At 39.5% G+C, this 26,950-nt stretch overlaps 1 protein-coding gene across 1 annotated transcript in view; it reads right to left on the reverse strand.

Annotated features, from left to right (window-relative positions):
- The window catches only part of OSBPL9 (oxysterol binding protein like 9), a 177,128-nt gene that overhangs the window by 116,763 nt on the left and 33,415 nt on the right, over positions 1–26,950 (reverse strand). The window contains 1 exon segment of the mRNA XM_047789127.1: positions 927–1,005. Within this exon segment, the coding sequence (XP_047645083.1) occupies positions 927–1,005 (79 nt within the window).

A 26,950-nucleotide genomic window follows, 5' to 3' on the forward strand; every position in this document is an offset into this window, starting at 1 on the left:
AGCTATAAATTGATTTAATTTTTCTTTATCTTGGTATACCTAGCATCTATCACAGTGCATTATCACTTGCAGTTCAGACAAAGTATTAACATCTCCAAATATTCTCATTTCTAAGTTTCTCAGACTGCTTTACACATAAAACAGAGGTTATTCTTGATAGGCAAAATAGCAAAAACATTAGTAACAAAGCTAACAGACACTCCTAATAGATAAAAGGTACATTAGGACAGGATCATTAAAATTAACTTTTATTTGCTGGTTTATAGTTTTCAAAGCAAGATGAAATGAGAATGATCATCCAATACCTTACCCTTTCTACCGGTGAACCATAGCATGCAATGCCGAAACATAGCAGTGGCAGATGGCATTTGGTGTTATTAACTATAAAAAGGATAATAGCAGAGAAATGACGGCTGGCAGACAAGACACAGAAATGCAGATGAAATGAATGCAAACTTGTAGTTCTTGAAGCAAAGCAAAACCTTTAAGCCAAAGGCTGCCACTAGCTTCAATTTAATTTACATTTTGAGTTTTACACGGACAAACACTGCAACCTTCACAATCAGTCTTTCAACTCTTCATGCAGAAGCAGAACCATACTCCTCGATAAAGAAGATCAGCAACCTTCTGTAAACACAAGCCAGCAGCAGCAGCAGCCCATTACTCTCTCCCTTCACTGATTTTTATCGTTTAAATGTTTAATCTCCAATTGCAGCCAGATCCACAGTCCTTTCAAATAGATCTGTATCCACTGCAGATACAAATCCCTGCCTAACCTGAGGTACCATTTCATCCGGAACGTTCCTGTGCACTCGTTCATGCAGGATCAGTTGCAAAACCATTCAAGTCATCCAGCAAACAACCCAAAAGAGAAGGACAGAGGCAGTTGGGACTATGAAGAGAGAGGATCTCTTCTTTCAGCTCACCCTGGAAATGGAAGGTTTTCTGATCAACAGTTATTGTGAAGGTGCTGTCGTCCTCATCGTCTATACCAATCACAGCTCCCTGTGAAACAAAGAGCAAAATCCCAATAAGGCAAACAATGACATCAGCAATATTCACTACTGCTACAGCCCTGGAATGCTCAATGCACCAACGACACTGGAAGCAGGCTAGACACAGAACAGGGGACTCAGACTAGCTTTGCTTAAGGAGGAAGGCTAAAGGAGAAGGGATGGCCGGCATTGCTGTACTCTGCAAAGGTATCCTTGCTTGAGGGGCATGGGTATGGTGGGAGGGGGAAGGGAAAAACACACAAGCTGAGTCTAGGATAAGAGCCAGTCACTGACCCTTTCTGAACTTCATTGTTTTTTGTTTTTTTGTTTTTTGGTCTTCTTAGGGCCGAAACTGCAGCATATGGAGGTTCCCAGGCTAGGAGTCCAATTGGAGCTACAGCTGTTGACCACAGCCATAGCAACTCCAGATCAGAGCCACATCTTCAACCTGCACCACGGCTCACGGCAATGCCAGATCCTTAACCCACTGATCGAGGCCAGGGCAAACCTGCGTCCTCAGGGATGCTAGTCAGATTCATTCCGCTGAGCCATGATGGGAACTCCCCTTTCTGAACTTTAAATTGCTCTCTAAGACGGGAGTCACCAGGTTGTTCTAGGGCTCAAAGAATGTAGGTGCTCTTTATCATGCTGTTTCTGTGTTATATTTGTACAGAAATGCCAGGTGACACTTGCTTTCTAGGTGTGCTCTCAAAACCACTTGTCCATGGCTCTGCTACTGCACTTGCACATTACACTGAGAGTATCTATTTCTGAGTCTGCCTCCTCCCACTGAACTGCTATGAGATCCTAGACGCCGGGAACTCTTTTATATATTATGATACATGGCACTCAAGCACATACTCCAGTATATGTTTTCTAAATAAAAGCATAAACAGCTCTCCAAAAGAGGGGGGTAGGGTGGGACTGCATTTATAAGTTATTTCAGGAATGTGGACATGGTGGGTTTTAAACTTTTGTGCTTATGTTCAAGAATATGCAGCATATTAAAACAACAGAAATTAGGAAAGCAACACGAAGTTCTACAAGATACGGAGTCTACTGGGCAGTGTCTTAAAAAGTAAATGTCGTAAGTATTCCAGAGAGAATAGCTGGAGAACATGGCTCAGATATAATGCCCCAGGTTGGTAACAAAAGAAGCAGTATGCCACAGTCAAAACTAGGACCATGTAAAGGGAGGGCTGAAAAGACTTAAGGGGCAAAAATACCTAATCTGGAGTTCCTGCTGTGGCAATGGGATCGATGGCATCTTGGGAGCACTAGGACACAGGCTGATCCCCAGCCCGGCAAAGTGGGTTAAGGACTGGTGTTGCCACAGTTGCAGCTTAGCTCACAATTACGGCTGGGATCTGATCTCTGACCTGGGAGCTCCATATGCTGCCGGGGAACCAAAAACGAAAAGAAAAAACAAAATAAAACAAAAAACATCGAATCCCGTGGGGGAAAAAAAAAAAAAAGGCTACTCTTATCCCAGTAGGAATAGGCAAACATGTTTGGCTAAACATTTACAGGTACACCCCGCTTTTCAAAAAAGTTCTTTTTATGTCACTTTGCTTCTGCAAAAGACCTACATTAATATAAACAGTCCTCCACCTAAGATGGTTTGATTTATGATTTTTCAACTTTATGGTGGTGTGAAAGCAATACACATTTAGCATAAATGGCATTTTGAAAACTGATGTGGTTTTCAAACAATATGCAATAATGCCCTCTCATGATGCTGGGTAGCAGCTCCCAGTCAGCCACGTGATCACAAGGCTGAATGAGACACACCGACGACCATTCTGTACCCAAACAACCATTTTGGGCAAAATCATCTCACACAGGTTTTGTGTGAGATGATTTTGCCCAACTGTAGGCTCATGTAAATGTTCTGAGCACATTTTAGGTAAGTGAGGCTAAACTATAATGCTCAGTATGCTAGGTGTAGTGAATGCATTTCAACTTAAGACATTTTCAATTTATAGTAGGTTTATTGATATGTAACCACATCATAAGTCTATATCTACTTTCATTAAATATAGGAAATCTGGAAATTTTCCAGAAAATAGGTGGAAATCAAAAACAACATTCAGCCTTTGTTTTGTCCTGAGCCAATCTAGACACAGTGCCCCCCACAAGCAGTGAGAGTAGAACTACCAAGCTCTTCCCAACTACACACAGTACCTCAGCATTAGGCCACATTAGGTACTGTCTGTGAGCATCTGCACTTTACCTCAATTTATTTTGTGTATCTGTTAGCAAGCTGCATCCTAAGGTAACTGCTTTTTTGCTTTACCCCTTTCTCTCTCAAACAGTTTCATAAGAACAATCTTCTTCCAGATATGAGGGGAAACCTACATTTATTTCCTTTCAGAAGCTGTATGGATGAACCCCAACTCTATCCAAGTCCCATCAACTTGAATTATTTTAGTTATTCCTCTGTTTCATATTGGATTGGCATTTTTATCCCCATTTTCAGATAATAAAAGTGCTCCAGAGTATAAACACTTATCCAAGGTCATACAGAGTTAATGGCATAACCAGAACCATTGGCTTAGGACCTACTTATTCCATGACAGCAAATAAAGACACATCTTAGTAGGTGAGCATGTGTGGGGGCAACTCATTCTGGTTAACAATTTCATGGTTAATTAAGTTAACCTTCCAATTTATGATGTATCAAATATTTGCTGAGTCATAACTAAATACAGCACATGCGCTAGATACAGCCTTGGAATACATAATAATAGTGCCTCCAGTGGAGGAGATAAACATATAAAGAGGTGATTGTACATAATATAGAGCAAAAAGTGATCTCTACATGGATGAACTTTGAAAACATGCTAAACAAAAAAAGCTAGTCACAAAGGACCACATATTGTATGATTCCATTCATATGAAATGTCCAAAACAGGCAAATTCGGGAGTTCCCATAGGGGCGCAGTGGTTAACGAACCCAACTAGGAACCATGAGGTTGCGGGTTCGGTCCCTGCCCTTGCTCAGTGGATTAACGATCTGGTGTTGCCGTGAGCTGCGGTGTTGCCGTGAGCTGCGGTGTAGGTCGCAGACACGGCTCAGATCTGGCGTTGCTGTGGCTCTGGGGTAGGCCAGCGGCTACAGCTGATTAGATCCCTAGCCTGGGAACCGCCATATGCCGTGGGAGTGGCCCTAGAAAAGGCAAAAAGACAAAAAACAAAAACAAAAAAAAAAAAACAGGCAAAATCATAGAGACCAAGAGTAGGTTAGTCATTGCCTAGGGTTGAGGAGTTGAGGAAGGAGGTGGAGTAAAATGGGAATGACTACTAATGGGTATGAGCTTCTTTAGAGGATAGTGAAAACACTCTAAAATTGACTGTAGCAATGCCTGCACAACTTTCTGAATACACTAAAAACAGTGAATTGTATACTCTAAATGGATGAATTGTATGGTATGTGAATTATATCTCAACAAAGCTGTTATGTAACTCACCACAATCCCAAATGCCTATTCTTTCTTTTTGATCCCTTAATGGAAATAACCAGTTACCTAGTCAATTCAAATAGAAAACTCCAGGTTCTATACTTCTCCTTTATTCTTTATTCTTTATTCTGTGCTCATCCCACTTGTGAACTATAATCTCAAATTTACCGACTCATCTTCACACCATGGACTGTCATTGCCCTAATTCAGGTTTTCATCACTTCTTGCCAACTAGCCACCTTTAGTCCACAGTCCTTGCTATTGCCAGAGTAATATTCCTAAAGCACAGACTCTCACAGGAGATCCAAATATTTAAAACTTTCCTTGGCTCTCCAGGAACTATTGGATAAAGTCAACATTTCTTCATAGTGCCATTTAAGATTGTTCAACATCTGGCCGAACCAGTCTTTCCACTGTCACCACCTAGCTGCTTCCTTCTCACCTCACAGAGACCCTAAATGTACTCAACCTTAACATTTCTTGCATACACTGGGGAAAAAAAAAAAAAAAAAAACAAGCAATTTCACTTTTTCATGTCATTCCTCAAGTTCAATTCCCTACCATTAGTTAAAGAAAAGCAAAACTCCATATCTCCCCCTAGCTACCACCTCCTTTCTTACTGCTTTCACAGGGAGCTTTTTCAAAACCGGCCATGCTTTAACCTTTTCTCTATTCCTGGTAATTAGCTCCGTTCCCCACCTCTGCAGCAAGCTTCACTCTCACAGGTCTCCAATGACCACTCTATAGTTTTGTCTTACAGCACCACTCTGAAGCACTGCTGCTGCTCCTGACGTCTTCTTCCTTAACACTCTCTCCTTCAATGGCTCTAAGCTGTGCTTCAGAAACACTTCTACCTAAGTCCTTCTGACAACTTACATGGGAAAGAGCATTCTTTTCCAGCCCATTACACTTTACCCTCCTCTATCCAAAAGCTTCTTTGAAGACTTTGGAATCTACCTAACAACCTCCCACTCCAATCCAGTCTTGCCATTACCCTGAGAATTCTTCGATGTATAGATGCACAATTCATCTAATACTCTGGCCTCTCAGTTTCTTGATTAGTTCGACCCAAATAAAGTTCATTGATATTCTCATTCTTTCATTCATTCCCATGGCAATTCCCTAAACCTGTACTATCCAACATAACTGTCATTAGCCACATATGGGTATTTAAATTTTAATTGTAATTAAGTAAAATTAAGCAATAATTTAAAGAAGTTCCTCAGTCATATTTCAAATCCTCAGGAGCCACATGTGCTAATGGCTTTGGAACTAGCCACATGTCTACAGGGCAGATAGAGAACATTTTAACAACTGTAGTAAATTCTAATGGACAGCATTGTCCTAAACCTCATGATCACAGAGAACTAAACCGTAGTAAAAAGCTGGAAGATCAAGACGGTGGCAGAATAAGAGGACATGAAGTTTGCACCTTTCAAAAATGTATCAAGAAAACATCTAAAAATGGAACAATCCTTACAAGACCCTGACTGAGCACTGACAGAACAACTGGAGCAACTAGAAGGATAAGAAGGAGTGCTACATAACCTGGCAGGATGAAGGGGAAAGAAAAGGAAAAAAGGAGGAGTTCCCATTGTGGTTCAGTGGAAAGGAATCTGACTAGCATCCATGAGGATGCAGGTTCGATCCCTGGCCTCGCTCAGTGGGTCAGGGATCCAGCATTGCCATGAGCTGTGGTGTATGTAGCAGACCCAGCTCGGGTCCCACATTGCTGTGGCTGTGCCCAGCAACTGTAGCTCTGATCTGACCTGACCCCTAGCCTAGCAACTTCCATATGCCCCACATGCAGCCCTTAAAACGAGAAAAAAAAAAAAAAAGGAAGAGAGGAGAAGTGAAAATGAGATGGGACCTGCGGCCCTGGGAAGGTGCTGAAGAGGAGGAGAGGTTCCCAAACCCAGGGAAGTCCCTTCACCAGCAGGGAGGTCAGCTGGGACAGGAAAGGAGACTTCGAGGACCAGAGGAGAACACAGTGATCAGGCTGCAGCAGACGGGACAGAACGAGACACACAGTGATGATCCTCACCACCGCCCTGGGCACCCTAGCTTGAGATTCCCGACCAGTGATGTGGGTGGAGGCCAACTGCTGGAGCATGAAGCTTAGAGACAAGACTGCAGTAGTTGTGTACCTGGGTAGAGCTGGAGGACACAGTACAGCAGCTATGAAGGTTCAGGAGGAAGGCCTAGGTGGCCACGGCTGAGCACTGCTATTGAATGGTGTGAGAGAGGCAGGGCCACCACTGCAGCCGCTCTCCCATGTAGGCCCCTACAGTCCGTAAAAAAAGCCCTCCCCATGGCTGGCCGCACTCCCAGACCATTGTCCCACACCTCATGCCAGTGTGAATGCCCACACCTGATCTCCGGCCTGCCTCCCTCAGGAGCTAATTCGCTCCCCAAGATCTCTGACCAGCCCACTCCTGCCTGAGTGAGCCTGGGCAACCTTATCTCAGGCCCTCCTCCCTTTGGAGCAGATTCTTGTGCCCTGATCTCTGGCTAGCCCACTCCCACCAGAGTGAGTCTGGCAAGTGACTAAAGTCATTTGAAGTTTGCCTTCATCTCTAAATACACCTCTCAACATGGCCCTAACCACCAGAGGGACAAGATCCAGTTTCACCCACCAAGAGGCAAAACCAGCAGGAAGCAAGGACTGCGATCCTGCTGCCTGTGCAAAGAGATGACAAACACAGAAAGTTAGTCGAAATGAGATGACAGAAAAATGTTTCAGATGAAGGAACAACAACAAAAAAAAAAGCCCACAAAGTCAACAAAATGAAGAGGAGACAGGCAATCTACCTAAAAAAGAATGCAGGATAATGATAGTAAGGACAATCCAAGATCTTGGGAAAAGAAAGGAGGCCAAGAGTGAGAAGTTACAAGAAACATTTAACAAAGATCTAGAAGATTTAAAGAACCAAAATGGGAGTTCCCGTCATGGCGCAGTGGTTAACGAATCCGACTAGGAACCATGAAGTTGCGGGTTCAATCCCTGCCCTTGCTCAGTGGGTTAACAATCCGGCGTTGCCATGAGCTGTGGTGTAGATTGCAGACGCAGCTCGGATCCCGCGTTGCTGTGGCTCTGGCATAGGCCGGAGGCTACAGCTCCAATTTGACCCCTAGCCTGGGAACCTCCATATGCCTTGGGAGTGGCCCAAAGAAATAGCAAAAAGACAAAAAAAAAAAAAAGAACCAAAATGAACAATACAATAACTGCAATGAAAAATACTCTAAAAGGAATCAGTAACAGAATAACTTTTAGGCAGAGGAACAAATAAGTGAGCTGGAAGACAGAATGGTAGAAATTTCTGCCACAGTAAAATAAAGAGAAAAAGAGAAAAAAGAAATGAGGACAGCCTAAGAAACTTCTGGGACAATGTTAAACATACCTACGTTAGCATTATAGGGGTCCTAAAAAAAGAAGATGGTAAAAGAGACGGAGAAGATATTTTAAGAGATGATAGCCAAAAACTTCTTCCCTAACATATGAAAAGAAACATTCAAGTCCACCAAGTGCAGAGAATCCGTTATAGGATAAATCCAGAGGAACATGACAAGACACATACTAATCAAACTGACAAAAATTAAAAACAAAGAAAAAAATGAAAAGCAACAACAGAAAAGCAAAAAGAGCATACAACGGAAATCTCATAAGGTTATCAGTGAATTTTTCAGTAGAAACACTGCAGACCAGAAGGGTGTGGCAGGATATACTTAAAGCACTGAAAGGGAAGAACCTATGACCAAGAATTCTCTATTTAGCAAGAATCGAAGTCAGATTTGGCAGAGAAATCAACAGTTTTTCAGACAAGCAAAAACTAAGAGAAATCAGTACCACCAAACCAGCTTTACAACGACTGCTAAAGGAGCTTCGCTAGGTGAAAAAGAAAGGCCAGGACTAGAAAGAAGAAAATTACAAATGGAAATGCTCACTGGTTAAAGCACATATATAACAAAAATAGGAAATCATTCACAGAAAAATATCATATCAAAACTAGCAATGAGGGGTCTCTGGGCTGAAGTGGATGGCTACCTGGCGCCTTTACCCAGTGCACTCATCCTGCCTCCCATCGCCACTACTGCTGCTGCCAGCCACTTTGCCTCAGTCACACTGAATCTGCCCAACACCTTTCAGGAGATTGAGGGCGCACACCATGGCCAAACTCAACAAGTAGCCAGCAAGCAAGCGAACCTGGATGATGTAAGCCACTAGCACTGGCCTCCAGGTTGAGTAGCTGGGAAAAAGACATGCTAAAAAGAACAGAAGAAACCCCTGAGCAGCAAACTTACCCTATTTTATAATATTCTGAAAGGAAGATGGGATTAGGATGGTGGAATAGAAGGACTGGAGCTTACCTTCTCTCATAAAAACAACAAAATTACAACCAAATGCTGAACAACCTTCAACCAAATGGACTGGAAACTTTCAAAAAGATATCCTACTCCAGAAGACAAAGAGGAGGCCACATCAAGATATAAGAGGGGTAACTATGTGATATAAGCAACCCCATACCTGCCAGATGGGAAGCCCACAGACTGGACAGTAACTGCATCACAGAGACTCACCTACAGGAGTGAAAGTTCTGAGCTCCATGTCAAGTCCTCATGTCTGGGGATCTGGCACTGGGAGAAATAGCCCCTGGAGCATCTGACATTGAAAGCCAGTGGGGCTTATGTGCAGGAGCTCCATGGGACTGGGGAAAGTGGAGACCCTATTCTTGAAAGACACACACAGGCTTTCATGTGCATTGGGTCCCAGAGAAAAGCAGAGATTCCAAAGGAATATGGGTTCAACCTGAGAGTAATTCTTGGAGGATCTCCTGGGAAAAACAGGGGGTGACTGTAGCTCATTGTGGGGGAAGGACATTGGAGGCAAAGCTCTCAAGAATATTCATTAGTGTATGTTCCTCTAGAGGTGGCCATTTTGGGAAAATCTGACCCCACCTATCAGCACTCAGAAACCTCAGGCCAAACCAATAATCCAGGTGGGATCACAGCCCCACCCATCAGTAAACAGGCTGCCTAAAGATCCCCTGGCACACAGCTGCCTCTAATCTCACCCAGAGGTAAAGCCCCACCTACCAGTGGGCAGGCACCAGTCCCTCCCAACAGGAAGCCTACGCAAGCCCCCATACCAACTTCAGCCACCAGAGGGGCAGACATCAGAAGTAAGAGAGGTTACAACTCTATTGTCTGCAAAAAGGAGACCACACCAAAAACCTATAAAAAAATTAAAAGGCAGAGAACTATAACTCAGATAAAGGAACAAAACAAACAAACAAACAAACAAAAAACAGACAAACAACTAAGTGATTTGGAGATTATCATTCTCCAGAAAAAAGACTTTAGACTGATAATGCTGAAGATGAGGCAAGACATTGGAAATAAACTAGAGGCAAAGATTGATAATTTACAGCAAACACTGAGCAAAGGAATACAAGATTTAAAACTTAAGCAAGCAGAGATGCAAAATACAATAACTCAAATAAAAAATTCATTAGAAGCAACCAACACAGAATACAGAAGGCAGAAGAACAAATAAACGAGGTGGAAGACAGACTAGTGGAAATCACTGATGCGGAACACAAAAGAGATAAAAGATTGAAAAGAAATGAAGAGAGTCTAAGAGAACTCTGGGACAACGTTAAACACACCAACATCCATATTATAGGGGTGCCAGAAGGAGAAGAGAGAGAGAAAGGAACAGAAAAAATTATTCAAAGAGACAATACCCAAAAACTTCCCTAACATGGGAAAGGAACCACTCACTCAAATCCATGAAGCACAACAAGTACCATATAAAATAAACCCAAGGAGGAACACCCTGAGACAGATAATAATCAAACTGACCAAAATTAAAGACAAAGAGAAAATATTGACAGCAGCTAGGGAAAAGAAACAAATAATGTACAAGGAAACCCCGATAAGGTTATCAGCAGATTTTCCAGCAGAAACTCTGCAGGCCAGAAGGGAGTGGCATGATATACTTAATGTGATAAAAGGAAAAAACCTCCAACCAAGACTGCTTTACCCAGCAAGGCTCTCATTCAGATTTGAAGGAGAAATCAAAACTAGCAATGAGGGAGTTCCCATTGTGAACTGAATCTGACTAGTAACCATGAGGTTACAGGTTTGATCCCTGGCCTCATGCAGTGGGTTAAGGATCCAGCATTGCCGTGAGCTGTGGTGTAGGTCACAGACATGGCTCGGATCCTGTGTTGCTGTGGCTGTGGCACAGGCTGGCAGCTGTAGCTCTGACCCAACCCCTAGCCTGGGAACTTCCATATGCAGCAGGTGTGGCCCTAAAAAGCAAAACGAACAAACGAACAAAAACTAGCAATGAGTACAAAAGCAGAATATTGAAAAGGCATTTGAAATTAAGAGATCAGCAACCTAAATTATCTCTGAACACATGTAGTTGGCTGTATCAAAATTTAATAGGAAGCACAAACCAAAAAATGATAGACACACACATATAAAAAAGAAAAACTAAATCAAATATAACACTAAAGATATTCAAATCACAGGAGAAGAAAAAAGAAAGGGAAGAAAAAAGACCTAAAATAACAAATCCAAAATAATTAAGAAAATGGCAATAAGTACACATATCAGTAATTAAAGATCAGAGAGAGAAATTAAGGAAGTAATCCCATTTACCACCCATCAAAAAATATAAAATACCTAGGAACAGGCCTACCTAGAGAGGCAAAAGATTGTACTCCAAAAACTACAAGACAGTGGTGAAAAAAGTCAAAGACGGCAAAGATGGAAAAATATACCAACATCTTGGATTGGAAGAATCAATATTGTCAAAATGACTATACTACCCAAGTCAATCCTATGTAGACTGCAATCCTATCAAATTACCAATGGCATTCCTATCAAATTACCAATGCAATCCTATCAAATTACCAATGGCATTTTTCACAGAACCAGAACAAAAAAATTTTAATTTGTATGGGAAACACAAAAGACCTCAAATTGCCAAAGCAATCTTGAAAATGAAAAACAGAACTGTAGGAATCAGGTTCCCAGACCTCAGGCTGTACTACAAAGCTACAGTCATCAAAGCAGTACAGTACTGGCATAAAAACAGAAATACAGGTCAGTGGGACAGAATCGAAAGCCAAGGGATAAACCCATGCACCTATGGTCAACTAATCTATTACAAAGGAGGCAAAAATATACTTTGGAAAAAAGTCTCTTCAATACGTGGTGCTAGGAAAACTAGACAGTTATAAGTTAAAAAGTGAAATTACAACATTCTCTAATACTATACACAAAAATAAACTCAAAATTGATCAAGGACCTAAACACAAGGCCAGATACTATAAAATTTCTAGAGGAAAACATAGAACATTCTTTGTGTTCTATGTAGATGGCTGTATCAAAATTTAATAGGAACCACAAACCAAAAAATGATAGACACACACATATAAAAAAGAAAAACTAAATCAAATACAACACTAAAGGTATTCAAATCACAGCAGAAGAAAAGAGAAAGGGAAGAAAAAAGACCTAAAATAACAAATCCAAAACAATTAAGTTTATTTGTTCATTGTATATTGGATATTCTTTTTTTTTTTTTTCGTCTTTTGTCTTTTTTGTTGTTGTTGCTATTTCTTGGGCCGCTCCCGCAGCATATGGAGGTTCCCAGGCTAGGGGATGAATCGGAGCTGGAGCCACCGGCCTACGCCAGAGCCACAGCAACGCAGGATCCAAGCCGCGTCTGCAACCTACACCACAGCTCACGGCAACGCCGGATCGTTAACCCATTGAGCAAGGGCAGGGACCAAACCCGCAACCTCATGGTTCCTAGTCGGATTCATTAACCACTGCGCCACGACGGGAACTCCTGCATATTGGATATTCTTTGTCCAGTCCTCTGTCAATGGACATTTAGGTTGTATTCATGTCTTGGCATCTTTTGGACCCATCTTAGAGTAATGAAAATAAAACAAAAATAAACAAATGGGACATAATTAAACTTGAAAACTTCTGCACAGCAAAGGAAACTATAAACAAAAGGAAAAGACAAACCACAGAATGGGAGAAAATCTTTGCAAATGAAGCAACCAATGAGGGATTAACCCCCAAAATATACAAACCTTTGTTTTTAGGGCTGCACCCACAGCATATGGAGGTTCCCAGGCTAGTGATCTAATCAGAGCTACAGCTGCCAGCCTATGCCACAGCCACAGCAATGCGGGATCTGAGCCATGTCTGTGACCTACACCACAGCTCACAGCAACACTGGATCCCTAACCCACTGAATGAGGCCAGGGATTGAACCTGCAACCTCATGGTTCCTTGTTGGATTCGTTTCTACTGAGCCACAATGGGAATTCCCAAAATATACAAACATCTAATGCAGCTTTATATCAAAAAAATACACAACCCAATCAAAAAATGGGCAGATCTAAATAGACATTTCTCAAAGAGATACAGATGGCCAAAAAGCCCATGAAAAGATGCTCAACATCACTAATTATTAGAGAAACGCAAATCAAAGCTACAATGAGATATCACCTCACACCAGTAAGAATGGCCATAAGCAAAAGGTCTACAAACAATAAATGCTGGAGAAGGTGCAGAGAAAAGGGAACCCTCCTACACCGCTGGTGGGAACGTAAATTGGTATAATCATTATGGAGAAGAGTATGGAGGTTTCTTAAAAAAACTATATACAGAACTACCGTATGACCTGGCAATCCCACTCCAGGTCATATACCCAGAGAAAACCATAATTTGCAAAGATACATGCACACCAATATTCACTGCAGCACTATTTACAACAGCCCAAGACATGAATACAACCTAAATGTCCACTGACAGAGGACTGGATAAAGAATATCCAACATACAATGAAATATACAAAAGAGTATTACTCAGCTGTAAAAAGAACGAAATAATGCCATTTGCAGCAACATGGACGGACCTAAAGATTTTCATATTAAGTGAAGTAAGCCAAAGACAAATATCATATGAGATCACTAATATGTGGAATCTAATAAAAACATACAAAACAACTTATTTGTAAAACAGAAACAAACGCAAAGATTTCAAAATTAAATTTAGGATTACCAAAGAGGAAACCATGGGAGGTGGGGCAGGATAAATTGGGAAGATAATATTAACATACACCCACTACTATATATAAAATAGATAACAAGCTACTGTATAGTGCAGGGGGATTTACTCAATGTTTTTCTAATAAGTGATGGTGGAGGGAGAAGAATGGATATATGTATATGCATAACTGATTCACTTTGTTGTAAACATAATGCTAATACAACACTGTAACTATATGCCAATAAATTTTTTTAAAAACTTAACACTGCCAGCTGCTGAACATTTTAAATAAGCCAGCCACTGTGATAAGCACTTTACACATATCCTTTGAAAATCTTTATATTGAAAGGTAACCTACACAAATCATAATTATACAAGCTCAATGAAGAGACACTCTCCTTGTACCCTTTGCTAATCATCAGCCTTGCCCTCCATCCCAAACACAAACAGTATCCATACTTCTAACATGAAAATTGGTTTTGTCCATCTTTGAGTTTTATAAAATGGACTCATATCACATATTTTCTCTTGTGTCTGACTTCTTTCACTCAATATTTGTGAAATTCATCAAAGATGATGCATATAGCAATGGTTTGTTCACATTCATTGTTTTATATACATGTGTTCCTTTGTATGAATATCCACAATTTATCAACTTCATTCCAGTTTTAGGTTATTGGAATCATATTGCTATGACATTCTTATTAATATCTTCTGTTATATATTTGCTTATACTTCTATTAGATACAATGTAGGAATAAATCTGTTAGGTCAAATTGTATGCACATGCCAATTTTAATAGACACCATCAAACAGTTCTCAAAAGTGGTTGTACCAATTATACTCCAGCCAATGGTGCAGGAAAGTTTCAACTGTTCCACAGCTTCACCAACACTTATTTTATTTTAGTCATTCTGGCAAATGAGTACTAGTATCTTCCGGCAAGTGACTACTAGTGGTCCTCATTATATTTCCCTGATAACTAATGAAGCTCATTATCTTTCCATGGTTGTGGCCATTTCCTCTGAAACAGTTCACGTTTCTTGCCCATTTAATAGAATGTACTATCATTTTCTAATTATTTGTAGAAGCTTTTTATATATCCTGGACATGAATCCTTCACTGGTTATGAATTAAGCAAATATCTTCTCCCACCCTGCTGCCAGTCTCTATACTCTGAAAATGATGTATTTTCCTTCTTTCCTACTTCTGGCCACCCCCACAGCATGTGGAAGTCCTAGCCCAGGCATTGAACCCACAAACAACTGTGACCTGAGCCACAGCAGTGACAAGGCCAGATCCTTACTTCACTGCACCACCAGGGAATTCTATAATTATGTTTTTGCATAAAGAGTTTACTTTAACCTAGTAAGATGTATTGGTTTTACACTTCATGGTTGTAATTTCCTAAGAAGTTTTTGCCAATCTTAAGGCCATGAAAATATTCACTTTGTTATCATCTGGAAGTTTACATTTGGATATCAGGTGGAATAAGTCCTCCAGGGAATTCTCTCTTGGACCTTGTAAAGTATAAATCAACATCCCCATGGTCACTGCCAGTTCTCTCTAGAACAGCAGGTGAGAAAAAGCTGCTATTTCTATTTCTTCTGGGGCCGCTTTGTTGACTGAGAAATGGGTATTCTTACATTCTTCTCAAGTGCACAAGGAACATTCTCTCAGATTGATCATATCCTGGGCTACAAATCCAACCTCGGTAACTTTAAGAAAATTGAAATCATATCAAGCATCTTTTCCGACCACAACGCTATACGACTGGAAAGCAACAACAAGAAAAAACTGCAAAAAACACAAACACGTGGAGACTAAACAACATGCTACTAAACAACCAATGGATCACTGAAGAAATCAAAGAGGAAATTTAAAAATACCTAGCAGCAAATGACAACAAAGATACGACACCCCAAAACCTATGGGATGCAGCAAAAGCCGTTCTAAGAGCAAAGTTTATAGCACTACAAGCCCACCTCAGCAAACAAGAAAAGGCGCAAATAAACAAGCTAACTTCACATCTAAAGCAGCTCAAGAGAGAAGAACAGACAAGACCTAAAGTGAGTAGAAGGAAAGAAATCATAAAGATCAGAGCAGACATCAATGAAATAGAAACGAAGAAAACCATAGAAAAGATCAATGAAACAAAAAGCTGGTTCTTTGAAAAGATCAACAAAATTGATAAACCCTTAGCCAGACTTATCAAGAAAAAAAGAGAGAAGATGCAAATCAATAAAATTAGAAATGAAAAAGGAGAAGTGACAACGGACATCACAGAAATACAAAGGATCATAAGAGACTACTATATGCAACTATATGCCAATAAAATGGAAAAGCCAGAAGAAATGGACAAATTCCTAGAAAAGCACACTCTTCCAAGACTAAACCAAGATGAAATAGAAAAGATGAATGGACCAATCACAAGAACTGAAATTGAAACTGTGATTTAAAAACTTCCAAAAAACAAAAGTCCAGGACCAGATGGCTTCACAGTAGAATTCTATCAAACATTTAGAGAAGAGCTAACACCTCTCCTTCTGAAACTATTTCAAAAAATTGCAGAGGAAGGGATACTCCCAAACTCATTTTATGAGGCCACCATCACCCTGACACCAAAACCAGACAAAGATACCACAAAAAAAGAAAACTATAGGCCCATTTCACTGTTGAACATCGATGCAAAAATCCTCAACAAAATGCTAGCAAGCTGAATGCAACAATACAGTAAAAGGATTGTACATCATGATCAAGTGGGATTTATCCCAGGGATGCAAGGGTTCTTCCATATCCACAAATCAATCAGTGTGATACACCACATGAACAAACTGAAGAATAAAAACCATATGATCCTCTCAATAGACACGGAAAAAGCCTTTGACAAAATCCAACACCTATTTCTGATTAAAAAAACCCTTCAGAAAGTGGGCACAGAGGGAACCTACCTCAATATAGTACACGCCATATACGACAAACCCACAGCTAACATCATTCTCAATGGTGAAAAGCTGAAAGAATTCCCGCTGAGATCAGGAACAAGACAAGGATGTCCACTCTCTCCACTACTCTTCAACATAGTTCTGGAAGTCCTAGCCACAGCGATCGGAGAAGTAAAAGAGATAAAAGGAATCCAAATTGGAAAGGAAGAAGTAAAACTATCCCTACTTGCAGATGACATACTATACCTAGAGAATCCTAAAGACCCTACCATAAAACTGTTAGAGCTCATCCACGAATTTGGCAAAGTCGCAAGATACAAAATCAATACACAGAAATCAACATAGTGCATTTCTATACACTAACAATGAAAGATCAGAAAGAGAAATTAGGGAAGCAATTCCGTTTACCACCGCATCCAAAAGAATAAAATACCTCGAAGTAAACCTACCTAAAGAGACAAAAGACCTGTACTCTGAAAACTCTAAGACACTGATGAAAGAAATCAAAGATGACACAAATAGATGGAAAGACATACCATGCTCGTGGATTGGAAGAGTTAATATTATCAAAATGACTATACTACCTAAGGCAGTCTACAGATTCAATGAAATCCCTATCAAATTACCAAGGACATTTTTCACAGAACTCAAACAAAATATTTTAAAGTTTGTTTGGAAGCACAAAAGACCCACAATAGCCAAAGACATCCTGAAAAACAAAAATGGAGCTGGAGGAATCAGGCTTCTGGACTTCAGACTATATTACAAAGCAACAATCATCAAAACCATATGGTACTGGCACAAAGACAGAAATATAGATCAGTGGAACAGGATAGAAAGCCCAGAATTAAACCCACGCACCTACAGCCAACTAATACGTGACAAAGGAGGCAAGAATATACAATGGAGAAAGGACAGCTTGTTCAATAAATGGTGCTAGGAAAACTGGACAGCCACATGGAAAAGAATGAAATTAGAACACTCCCTAACACCATACTCAAAAATAAACTCCAAATGGATTAAAGACCTAGATATAAGACTAGACACTATAAAACTCTTAGAGGAAAAACATAGGCCAAACACTCTCTGACATAAACGACAGCAACATCTTCTCAGATCCACCTCTCAGAGTATTGACAACAAAAACAAAAATAAACAAATGGGACCTAATCACACTTAAAAGTTTCTGCACAGCAAAAGAAACCCTAAACAACACAAAAAGACAACGCATGGAATGGGAGAAAATCTTTGCAAGTGAATCAACTGACAAGGGATTAATCTCCAACAAAATTTATAAACAACTTCTGCAGCTCCATACCAAAAAAAAAAAAAAAAAACGAACAACCCCATCAAAAAATGGGCAAAAGATCTAAACAGGCAGTTCTCCAAAGAAGACATATGGATGGCCAAAAAACACATGAAAAGATGTTCAACATCACTCATTATTAGAGAAATGCAAATCAAAACCACTCTGAGGTACCACCTTACACCAGCCAGAATGGCCATCATCCAAAAGTCTACAAACAATAAGTGCTGAAGAGGGTGTGAAGAAAAAGGAACACTAGTACACTGTTGGTGGGATTGTAAATTGGTGCAACCACTATGGAAAACGGTATGGAGATTCCTTGGAAAACTAAAAATAGAACTACCATTTGATCCAGTAGTCCCACTCCTGGGCATCTATCCAGAGAAAACCATGGCTTGAAAAGACACATGTACTCCAATGTTCATTGCAGCACTACTTACAACAGCCAAGACATGGCAACAACCTAAATGTCCATCAACAGAGGAGTGGATCAAGAAGATGTGGTACATGTGCACAATGGAATATTACTCAGCCATTAAAAAGAATGAAATACCAGCATTTTTTGCAACATGGATGGACCTAGAAACTATCATGCTGAGTGTAGTCAGCCATACAATGAGACACCAACATCAAATGCTTTCACGACATGTGGAATTTGAAAAAAGGACAGACGGAACTTCTTTGCAGAACAGATGCTGACTCACAGACATTGAAAAACTTATGGTCTCCAGAGGAGACAGTTTGGGGGATGGGGGGATGTGCTTGGGCTGTGGGATGGAAATCCTATGAAATCAGATTGTTATGATCATTATACAACTACAGATGTGATAAATTCATTTGAGTAATAAAAAAAAAAAAAGTGGGTATTCTTGGCCCTCCACAAATTTTAGAGTCAACAGCTGAACAAGTTACACACACATACACACACTTATTAGAATACCGACTGGACTGACTGGGGACAACCTGAGATAGCCACTTATTCAGGTCTTTTTTAACTTTAGTGTTTATAGTTTTCTGAGTAGATGTCTTGTCCATCTTTTGCTAATATTTCTAAGTAATTAATGTTCTGATGCTATGGTAAATGTTCCTGTTTTCAAAAATTCATTATCTAATTAATAGCTGTTGATATATTGAAATATAATTTATTTTTGTATAGTGACCTTGTATCCAATAATTTTACTAAATTCACTTATCAATTCTAATAGTTTATCTGTAGATTCTTTTGGATTTTCTCTATGCTCAACTAAAGCTGCCGTGAATAATAATGTTTGAATTTCTTCTACTCTCTTTTTGTCTTTTTGCCATTTCCTGGGCCACTCCTGCGGCATATGGAGGTTCCCAGGCTAGGGGTCTAATCAGAGCTGTAGCCGCCGGCCTAGGACAGAGCCACAGCAACGCGGGATCCTAGCCGCATCTGCGACCTACACAACAGCTCACAGCAAGGCCAGATCCTTAAACCAATGAGCAAGGCCAGGGATCAATCCCACAACCTCATGTTCCTAGTCGGATTCGTTAACTACTGAGCCACGACGGGAACTCCTCTACTCCAATTCTTATACCTTGTATTTATTTTTCTTGCTCATTGGATAGGACTGCCTGGTTTAAGACTTAGACTAGAGTGGTAGGCAATGTTGAATACAGGGGTAATAGGGGACATCCTTGTCTTGTTACTGGTCTCTCTTCCACTGTCCACTATAGCTTTTTAAAACCTTCTCTACTTTCCTTAAGCCCCAACAGCATAAGCAGTCACTGGGTAGGAACTCTAAACCTGCTCTGCCCTCCCACCTGAAGACTCACTTGCAACTATACCCACTCTTGATTCCTTCCACTTGTCATAATGGAAACGTTGCCTATTCCTTTTCCTCAGGTCTCTTACTCTACCGATTTTCAACTTCTCTCTCCATTGGCTCTTTCGCAACTTCATCTACATATGCCTAGACTTTACGCTAACAACAAGAGCACTCCTTCTCAATTATACATCCTCATCCAGCAATTGGCCCACCTCTCTCATTACCTTCCAGTCAAGATGACTGTTCATACTTGTCCAAGTCTCCTGCCTAAAATCTGCCTTTAACCTCCCACTCCTTGTAAGATATGTAATTTAATCAGTGGCTCATCTTCACCTTCCAATAAGGTGACTGGTTTACCCATGACAGTTCAGATTATTCCTGTTATCCTAGCATAATGATGAAGAGAACCCTCCTGTATTCTCAAGTGTCCTGATTTAGAGCATACGGTCACTCTATCGTGGTCTAGCCCAAAGGCCCTCAGTGATTTTCTCCATGCCCACCTCTCACCTCTCATCAGATTCTATAGTTAGGCAGCTTGAGGTTTACCAATTGGCCCAAGCTCCTTTCCTCTCCCCTTATCTGGGTTATACTATTTATCTTTTACATCTGATAAAGAAAAACTTCCTTTGCTAATCCATATATGGAATAATATTCTGTTGGGAGTTTCTGGCCAAGCCTGTGGCATGCAGAAGCTCCCAGGTGAGGGACTGAATCCACGTCACAGGAGCAACCCAAGCCACAGCACTAACAACGCCGGATCCTTAACTTCAGCCACCAGGGAACTCCCAATAATATTCTGGCAAAAAGCAAAGGTCTTTGTTATGCTAATACATCAAAATTTCCGTTTTTATTTCAGTCCTGCTTTTATGGCCTATTATGCCACATAGTAAACATATAAATCTATCAGTGACCTTCTATGATTTTTCTTCTGAAGTTTTCAGATGATCAACTTTCAGATTCTGCCAGGACTTGAGCTAACCAAGGTGCCTACTGCTCCAGGTCACATCATCCAGGTTCCAGAAACCTGGGATCTGGAGTCTTAGGAAATCAGATTAGTTTCCTGACTTTACCTCTTTTCCTTTCTTCTATACACACAACCATACTTCAGACATGAATCACAGTTCTGGTACCAAAGACAGAAAGAGAGTTTTGCTCTTGTGCCTTGGGAAAAAAAGAGAACATTGGCTATTTTAGGACCAATCTCCCTTTGGAAGAAGGGAAAAGTTAGTAAACTGGAAAACTGGCTCCAAAAATACCAAAAAGAAACGATGACTCCTCTGGGACAGAGACTGTGCATGCAGCTCCTAAAAGGCACATTGACAGTGCTAAGAATACATGGTCCAGCTACTCCCACTGCAACTCTGCATCCACATACTTTCCCTCACTGCTGAAATATTAGAAGGCTTACATTCATATGACAGCCTTACATTATATGATCTTATATGATCTTACATTGATATAACACATTTAAATACAACCTCTGAGACTTAGGCAGAACAGGTATTACTCTTCTTCATAAATTTAGAAAACTGAGACTCAGAGAAGTAAAAAAAAAAATGTACAAAGTCCTACAACTAAAAGGCAGGAGACTTCAGGTCTTACAACTCCTGATCCAAAGCCCATTCTTTTTTTTTTTGTCTTTTTTTGTTGCTGTTGCTATTTCTTGGGCTGCTCCCACGGCATATGGAGGTTCCCAGGCTAGGGGTTGAATCGGAGCTGTAGCCACCGGCCTACACCAGAGCCACAGCAACGCGGGATCCGAGCCGCGTCTGCAACCTACACCACAGCTCACGGCAACGCTGGATCGTTAACCCACTGAGCAAGGGCAGGGACCGAACCCACAACCTCATGGTTCCTAGTCGGATTCGTTAACCACTGCACCACGACGGGAACTCCCAAAGCCCATTCTTAACAGGGAACAGTTATAATAAGCAATATTCACTAATTACCTCAACAAACTTATTAAACACCTATTCTGGGCCAGGAACAACAACAGACAGGTGATATAAATAGGAATAAGATATATCTCTGGCCCTACTAGAGTACACAGTTTAGAGGGGAAAGAGAACCATACATAAAGAAGCAGGAAAGCTCAAGGTCCAACCTGATCACCAAAGATATTTCAGTGTCATTCACTGATTCAAAAAGTACTTACTGAATTTTCAGTGACAGTAATAGAACGGTGAACAATTTGCTTTCCTTTTCTCGCTCAACATTGTTTTGAGGTTTGTTCATAAATAAATATATATATATATATATATATATATATATGTACTTTTCAGGTCAAGAATATATATGTATGGGAGGGATGGATTGGGAGTTTGGGATTAACATATACACATTCTTATATATGAAATAGAGAATCAACAAAGACCTACTGTACAGCACAGAGAATTCTATTTAATATTCTATAATAACCTATATGGGAAAAAATCTGTGTAAGAATGCATATATACATGTATAATAACTCACTTTGCTGTCACCTGAAACACAACATTGTAAATTAACTATACTCCAATATAAAATAAAAATTAAATTGAAAAAATATATGTGTAACCTACATATATACATACATATCCACGTTGAGAATACGTATGTATTCCATTACATAGGTATGCCACAATGTCTCAATTCCCCTAAGTTAAAAATAACTTAGGTTATTTTTAATTTTTCCTATTCCAATAATGCAGCAATAACCGTGACTGTATATATCTTCTGGTAACACTTCTGCAAGAAAACGTCAAGTATACACTCCAAAATTGAGGAGAGTTCCATTTTTATATACAGTTGTGCACACCTTCAACTTTATTAAATACTGCAAAGTGCTCTCCTTAAGAAACTGTACCAATTTACATCCCCACCAGCACTATGTGAGTTTCTATTATCCCCAATTAGCCAACACCAAATATAATCTGACTTTATAAATCCTTGGCAATCTGATGAAAATACTGTCTTACTGAAGTTCTACTTTAGATTCTCTGGTATCATTGAGAATAAAAATCTTTTCTTGCACAGCAAAGGAAACCATTAAAATCCCAAAAAAACAACCTATGGAATGGGAGAAAACAGTTTCAAACAAGGGTTTAATCTCTAAAATATACAAACAACTTATAAACTCAATAGCAAAAAAAAACCAATTGCAAAATGGGCAAAAGACCTGAAGAGACATTTCTCCAAAGAAGATATACAGATGGCCAACAGGCACATGAGAAAGTGCTCAGCAACACTGATTATTAGAGAAATGCAAATCAAAACTACTCTGGGGTACCACCTCACACCTGTCAGAATGACCATCATTAACAAGTCAACAAGTAACAAATGCCCATGTGGAGAAAAGAGAACCCTCCGACAATGTTGGTGGGAATGTAAATTGGTACAACCACAATGGAAAACAGTATGGAGGTACCTCAGAAAACTAACTATAGAACTACCATATGACCCAGCAATCCCACTCTTGGGCATATATCCAGACAGAACTTTCATTGGAAAAGACACATGCACCTGTTATGTTCATTGCAGCACTATTCACAATAGCCAAGACATGAAAACAACCTCAATGTCCATCAACAGAGCAACAGATTAAGAAGATGTGGGGTGTGTGTGTATACATACACACAATGGAATATTACCCAGCCATAAAAAAGTACAAAACAATGCCATTTGCAGCAACATGGACAGAACTAGAGATTCTCATACTGAGTGAACTAAGTCAGAAAGAGAAAGACAAATACCATATGATATCACTTATACCTGGAATCTAATATACAGCACACACGAATCTTTCCACAGAAAAGAAACTCATGGACTTGGAGAACAGACTTGTGGTTGCCAAGGGGGAGCGGGAGGGAGTGGGATGGACTGGGAGTCTGGGATTAATAGATGCAAACTATGGCATTTGCAGTGGATAAACAATGAGATCCTTCTGTATAGCACAGGGAACTGTATCTAGTCACTTGTGATGGAATATGATGGAAGAAAATATGAGAAAAAGATTATATATGTACATGTATGACCAACACTTTTCTGTACAGTAGAAATTGACAGAACACTGTATATCAACTATAAAGGAAAAAATAAAAACCATCAAAAAGAATCTTTTCTATCATAGTTTTTAAGACATCCTCCTCTACCCTGACATCATAAAGATATTCTTCCATACATTCTAAGTATACATTTTCATTTTATACCTTTAATACTTCTGGAATTTACTTTTATTTATTTTTATTTTTTGGCCATGCCTGCATGATGAAGCAATTCCTGGGCCAGGGATAAAACCCACACCACAGCAGTGACCCAAGCCACAGCAGTGACAAGGCTGGATCCTTAAACCACTGAGCCACCAGGGAACTCCTGGATTTATTTCTGTGTACAGTATTAGGTAGGGAATAATTTTATTTTTTCCACATGGGCACCCAATGGATCTAGTTTCATTTACTAAGTGATAGGGTCTGGTCTGTAACACTGTCATATACTAAATTCTCATAGATGTGTGGTACTACTTCTGCGCTTTTTTTCTTTTGTGCCACTGATCTATTTCTTTCCCCTTATTATAATACCATTATTATTTTAATTTACTACAGTTTCACTTAAAAAGTCTTAATATCTGACATTGCAAGTCCTCCAACTCTTTTTTTCTTCAAAATTTTCTTGCCCCTTCACCATCATAAATGACTTTTAGAATCACCTGGTCAACTTTTTTGTTATACCTTATTTGTGATTTTTTTTTTTTTTAAGGGCCAAAACAATGGCATATGGAGGTCCTCAGGCTAGGGCTCAAATGAGAGCTGTAGCTGTGGTGTGCTAATCTACACCACAGCAACGCCAGATCTAAGCCATATCTGAGACCTAAACCACAGCTCATGGCAAGGCTGGATCCTTACCCCATTGAGAGAGGCCAGGGATCAAACCTGCATCCTCATGGATGCTAGTCAGATTCATTTCCACTGAGCCACGAGAGGAACTCCTAATTGTGATTTTTTTTTTTTTTTTACTGGAATCACACGTGCCATAGATTAATTTAGGGAAAATAAACATATACATGATATCAAGTCTAATAGGCAAGAAGATGAGATAGCTCTCTATATTCACATCTTCCTTTAATCTTTCAAGGGGTTCATATTTTCTCTCCATCAAAGGAATGCATTTATCTTATAAAATACATTCCTAGGTGATTTAGAGTTCTTATTACTACTAGAATTCTCTTTGTAAATACCTTTCTTCTAACTGTGAGTATTTGAGGAACACTATATTTTCTGTATATTGATTTCATATCCAAAAACTTTGCTGAAAGCTAGATATTCGAATAATATTTCTGTAGATTCTTGTGGATTTCTTAACATAGACAATCATATCATCTGCAAATACAATTAGTGCTTGTTCTTCAAATCCTTTTTCTTTTAATTCTTTTGTTTCTTATTCTTATGTTATATGTTTGCCAGGACCTCTGGCACAGTTACAGAAACATCATCTGCAAATACCAATTCTAATTCTTCCTTCTAAACCTTAAATCGTCTATATCTCCTCTTCCGCATCTTTTCTTACAGCATTCCCTAAGACTCCAGAGTACAATGTTTAAATATCTGTTTTTATAATATATTCATTTAAGATCATAAATCATAGACTAACAGAAATGCAGTTTTAACATATGGTCCTTTCATTATCGTTCAAGTTTAAATACTTTATAATTTCCATTATAATTTCTAATTCCACCTATTAATTAGAAGTGTGAGTATGAGGTGGCAGATGGCTACTGTTTTGTTAAAGGATTTGTAATTCATCCCACAGTTGTCAAGAATATTATGTATGTGACACTAAACTTTTGGTATTCTCTTTTTCAATACAATTCTAATTTTTTTCTTAAAGTCTATATGTCTGATATTAATACTACTTTATAGCTTTCTTTTGGTTAATATTTTCTGGGAATATCTTTTTTTCATCACTCTTTCTAAATTTAAAAAAAAAATTAGGAAATTTATTTTTTTTTTCAGAACCACAACCACACCATATGGAAGATCCCAGGCTAGGGGTTGAATCAGAGCTATAGCTGCCAGCCTATGCCACAGTCACAGCAACACCTGATCCTTAACCCAATGAGGGCGGCCAGGGATTGAACCAGCATCCTCATGGATATTAATCAGGTTCTTAACCTACTGATCCATAATGGGAACTCCTCTTTTTAGATTTTTAATTTATAGTCATAATATATTGTAAACATTTAGAAAATATAGCATTAATAACATCCATTACCAATCATTACATAGATGATTAAATAGATGTTTACAACTTGCCCTAAGAAAGGGCATATTTGGTGTCAAATTCATAAGACATGAGACAATGCTTGCAAAAAAAAAAAAAATCTAGCAATTAACAAAAAAGGACATGAATCAATAGAGTAACTTTTCACAATGAAATGTCAAAACAATTGACAAAAGAATGCAGATAGGATGCAGATCGTAGGGGATGAAAGGGGAAGGACATTCTTAAGGTTATACATAAACCTAAAAATACCTGGTTGGATCCATTCTAAGATGTCAGTGATTATAAAATGCATTCAAATGCCAAGTTTTTTTTGTTTTGTTTTGTTTGTCTTTTCAAGAGCTGTTCCCTTGACATATGGAGGTTCCCAGGCTAGGGGCCCATCAGAGATGTAGCCTCCAGCCTACGCCAGAGCCACAGCAATGCCAGATCCAAGCCACATCTGCAACCTACACCACAGCTCACGGCAACACCAGATCCTTAACCCACTGAGCAAGGCCAGGGATTGAACCTGCGACCTCATGGTTCCTAGTCAGATTCGTTAACCACTGAGCCACGACGGGAACTCCCCAAAGATGTTAACACATGAAAAGATAATGTAGCATCATTGAAATAAGGCAGTGGAAGAAGCAGTTGGTGTTAAAACTATTAATAACCTACACGTTACACTGCTGACCTCTCTTGCGATGGACTAAAAGAATGCAAACGACACACCCTCAGGGAATCAGTCAGCTCTGATGACCAGCACAACTGATAAATGGAGCACTCAGTTTCACTGGACTGGGTTAAAAAAGTTACTTTAAATCACATATGTATTGATAGTTATCAAAAACTCACAATACACTTAATGATAACTTTGGTGACTCCTAAGGCCCTGTAGAATTCTGCAGAATCTGAGATTCATCTTACCAATGGTAAAATTTTGAGTTTAATTTTTAATTAGATTGATTTACTAATTATTTAAGTTTTTCCTATCCTTCTTTATTTTGGCCCATCTGACATAGAGAGGTGAATCAGTCTCATATTACACCAAGTTTCAATTGTAGTTCTTGTCATTTTTGTTTCGATAACTTTGATGTCATGATTTTTCAGCCCACAGACATTCATGACTTGA

Source organism: Phacochoerus africanus, chromosome 8 (genome assembly GCF_016906955.1).
Source record: "Phacochoerus africanus isolate WHEZ1 chromosome 8, ROS_Pafr_v1, whole genome shotgun sequence".
Taxonomy (NCBI): Eukaryota; Metazoa; Chordata; class Mammalia; order Artiodactyla; family Suidae; genus Phacochoerus; species Phacochoerus africanus.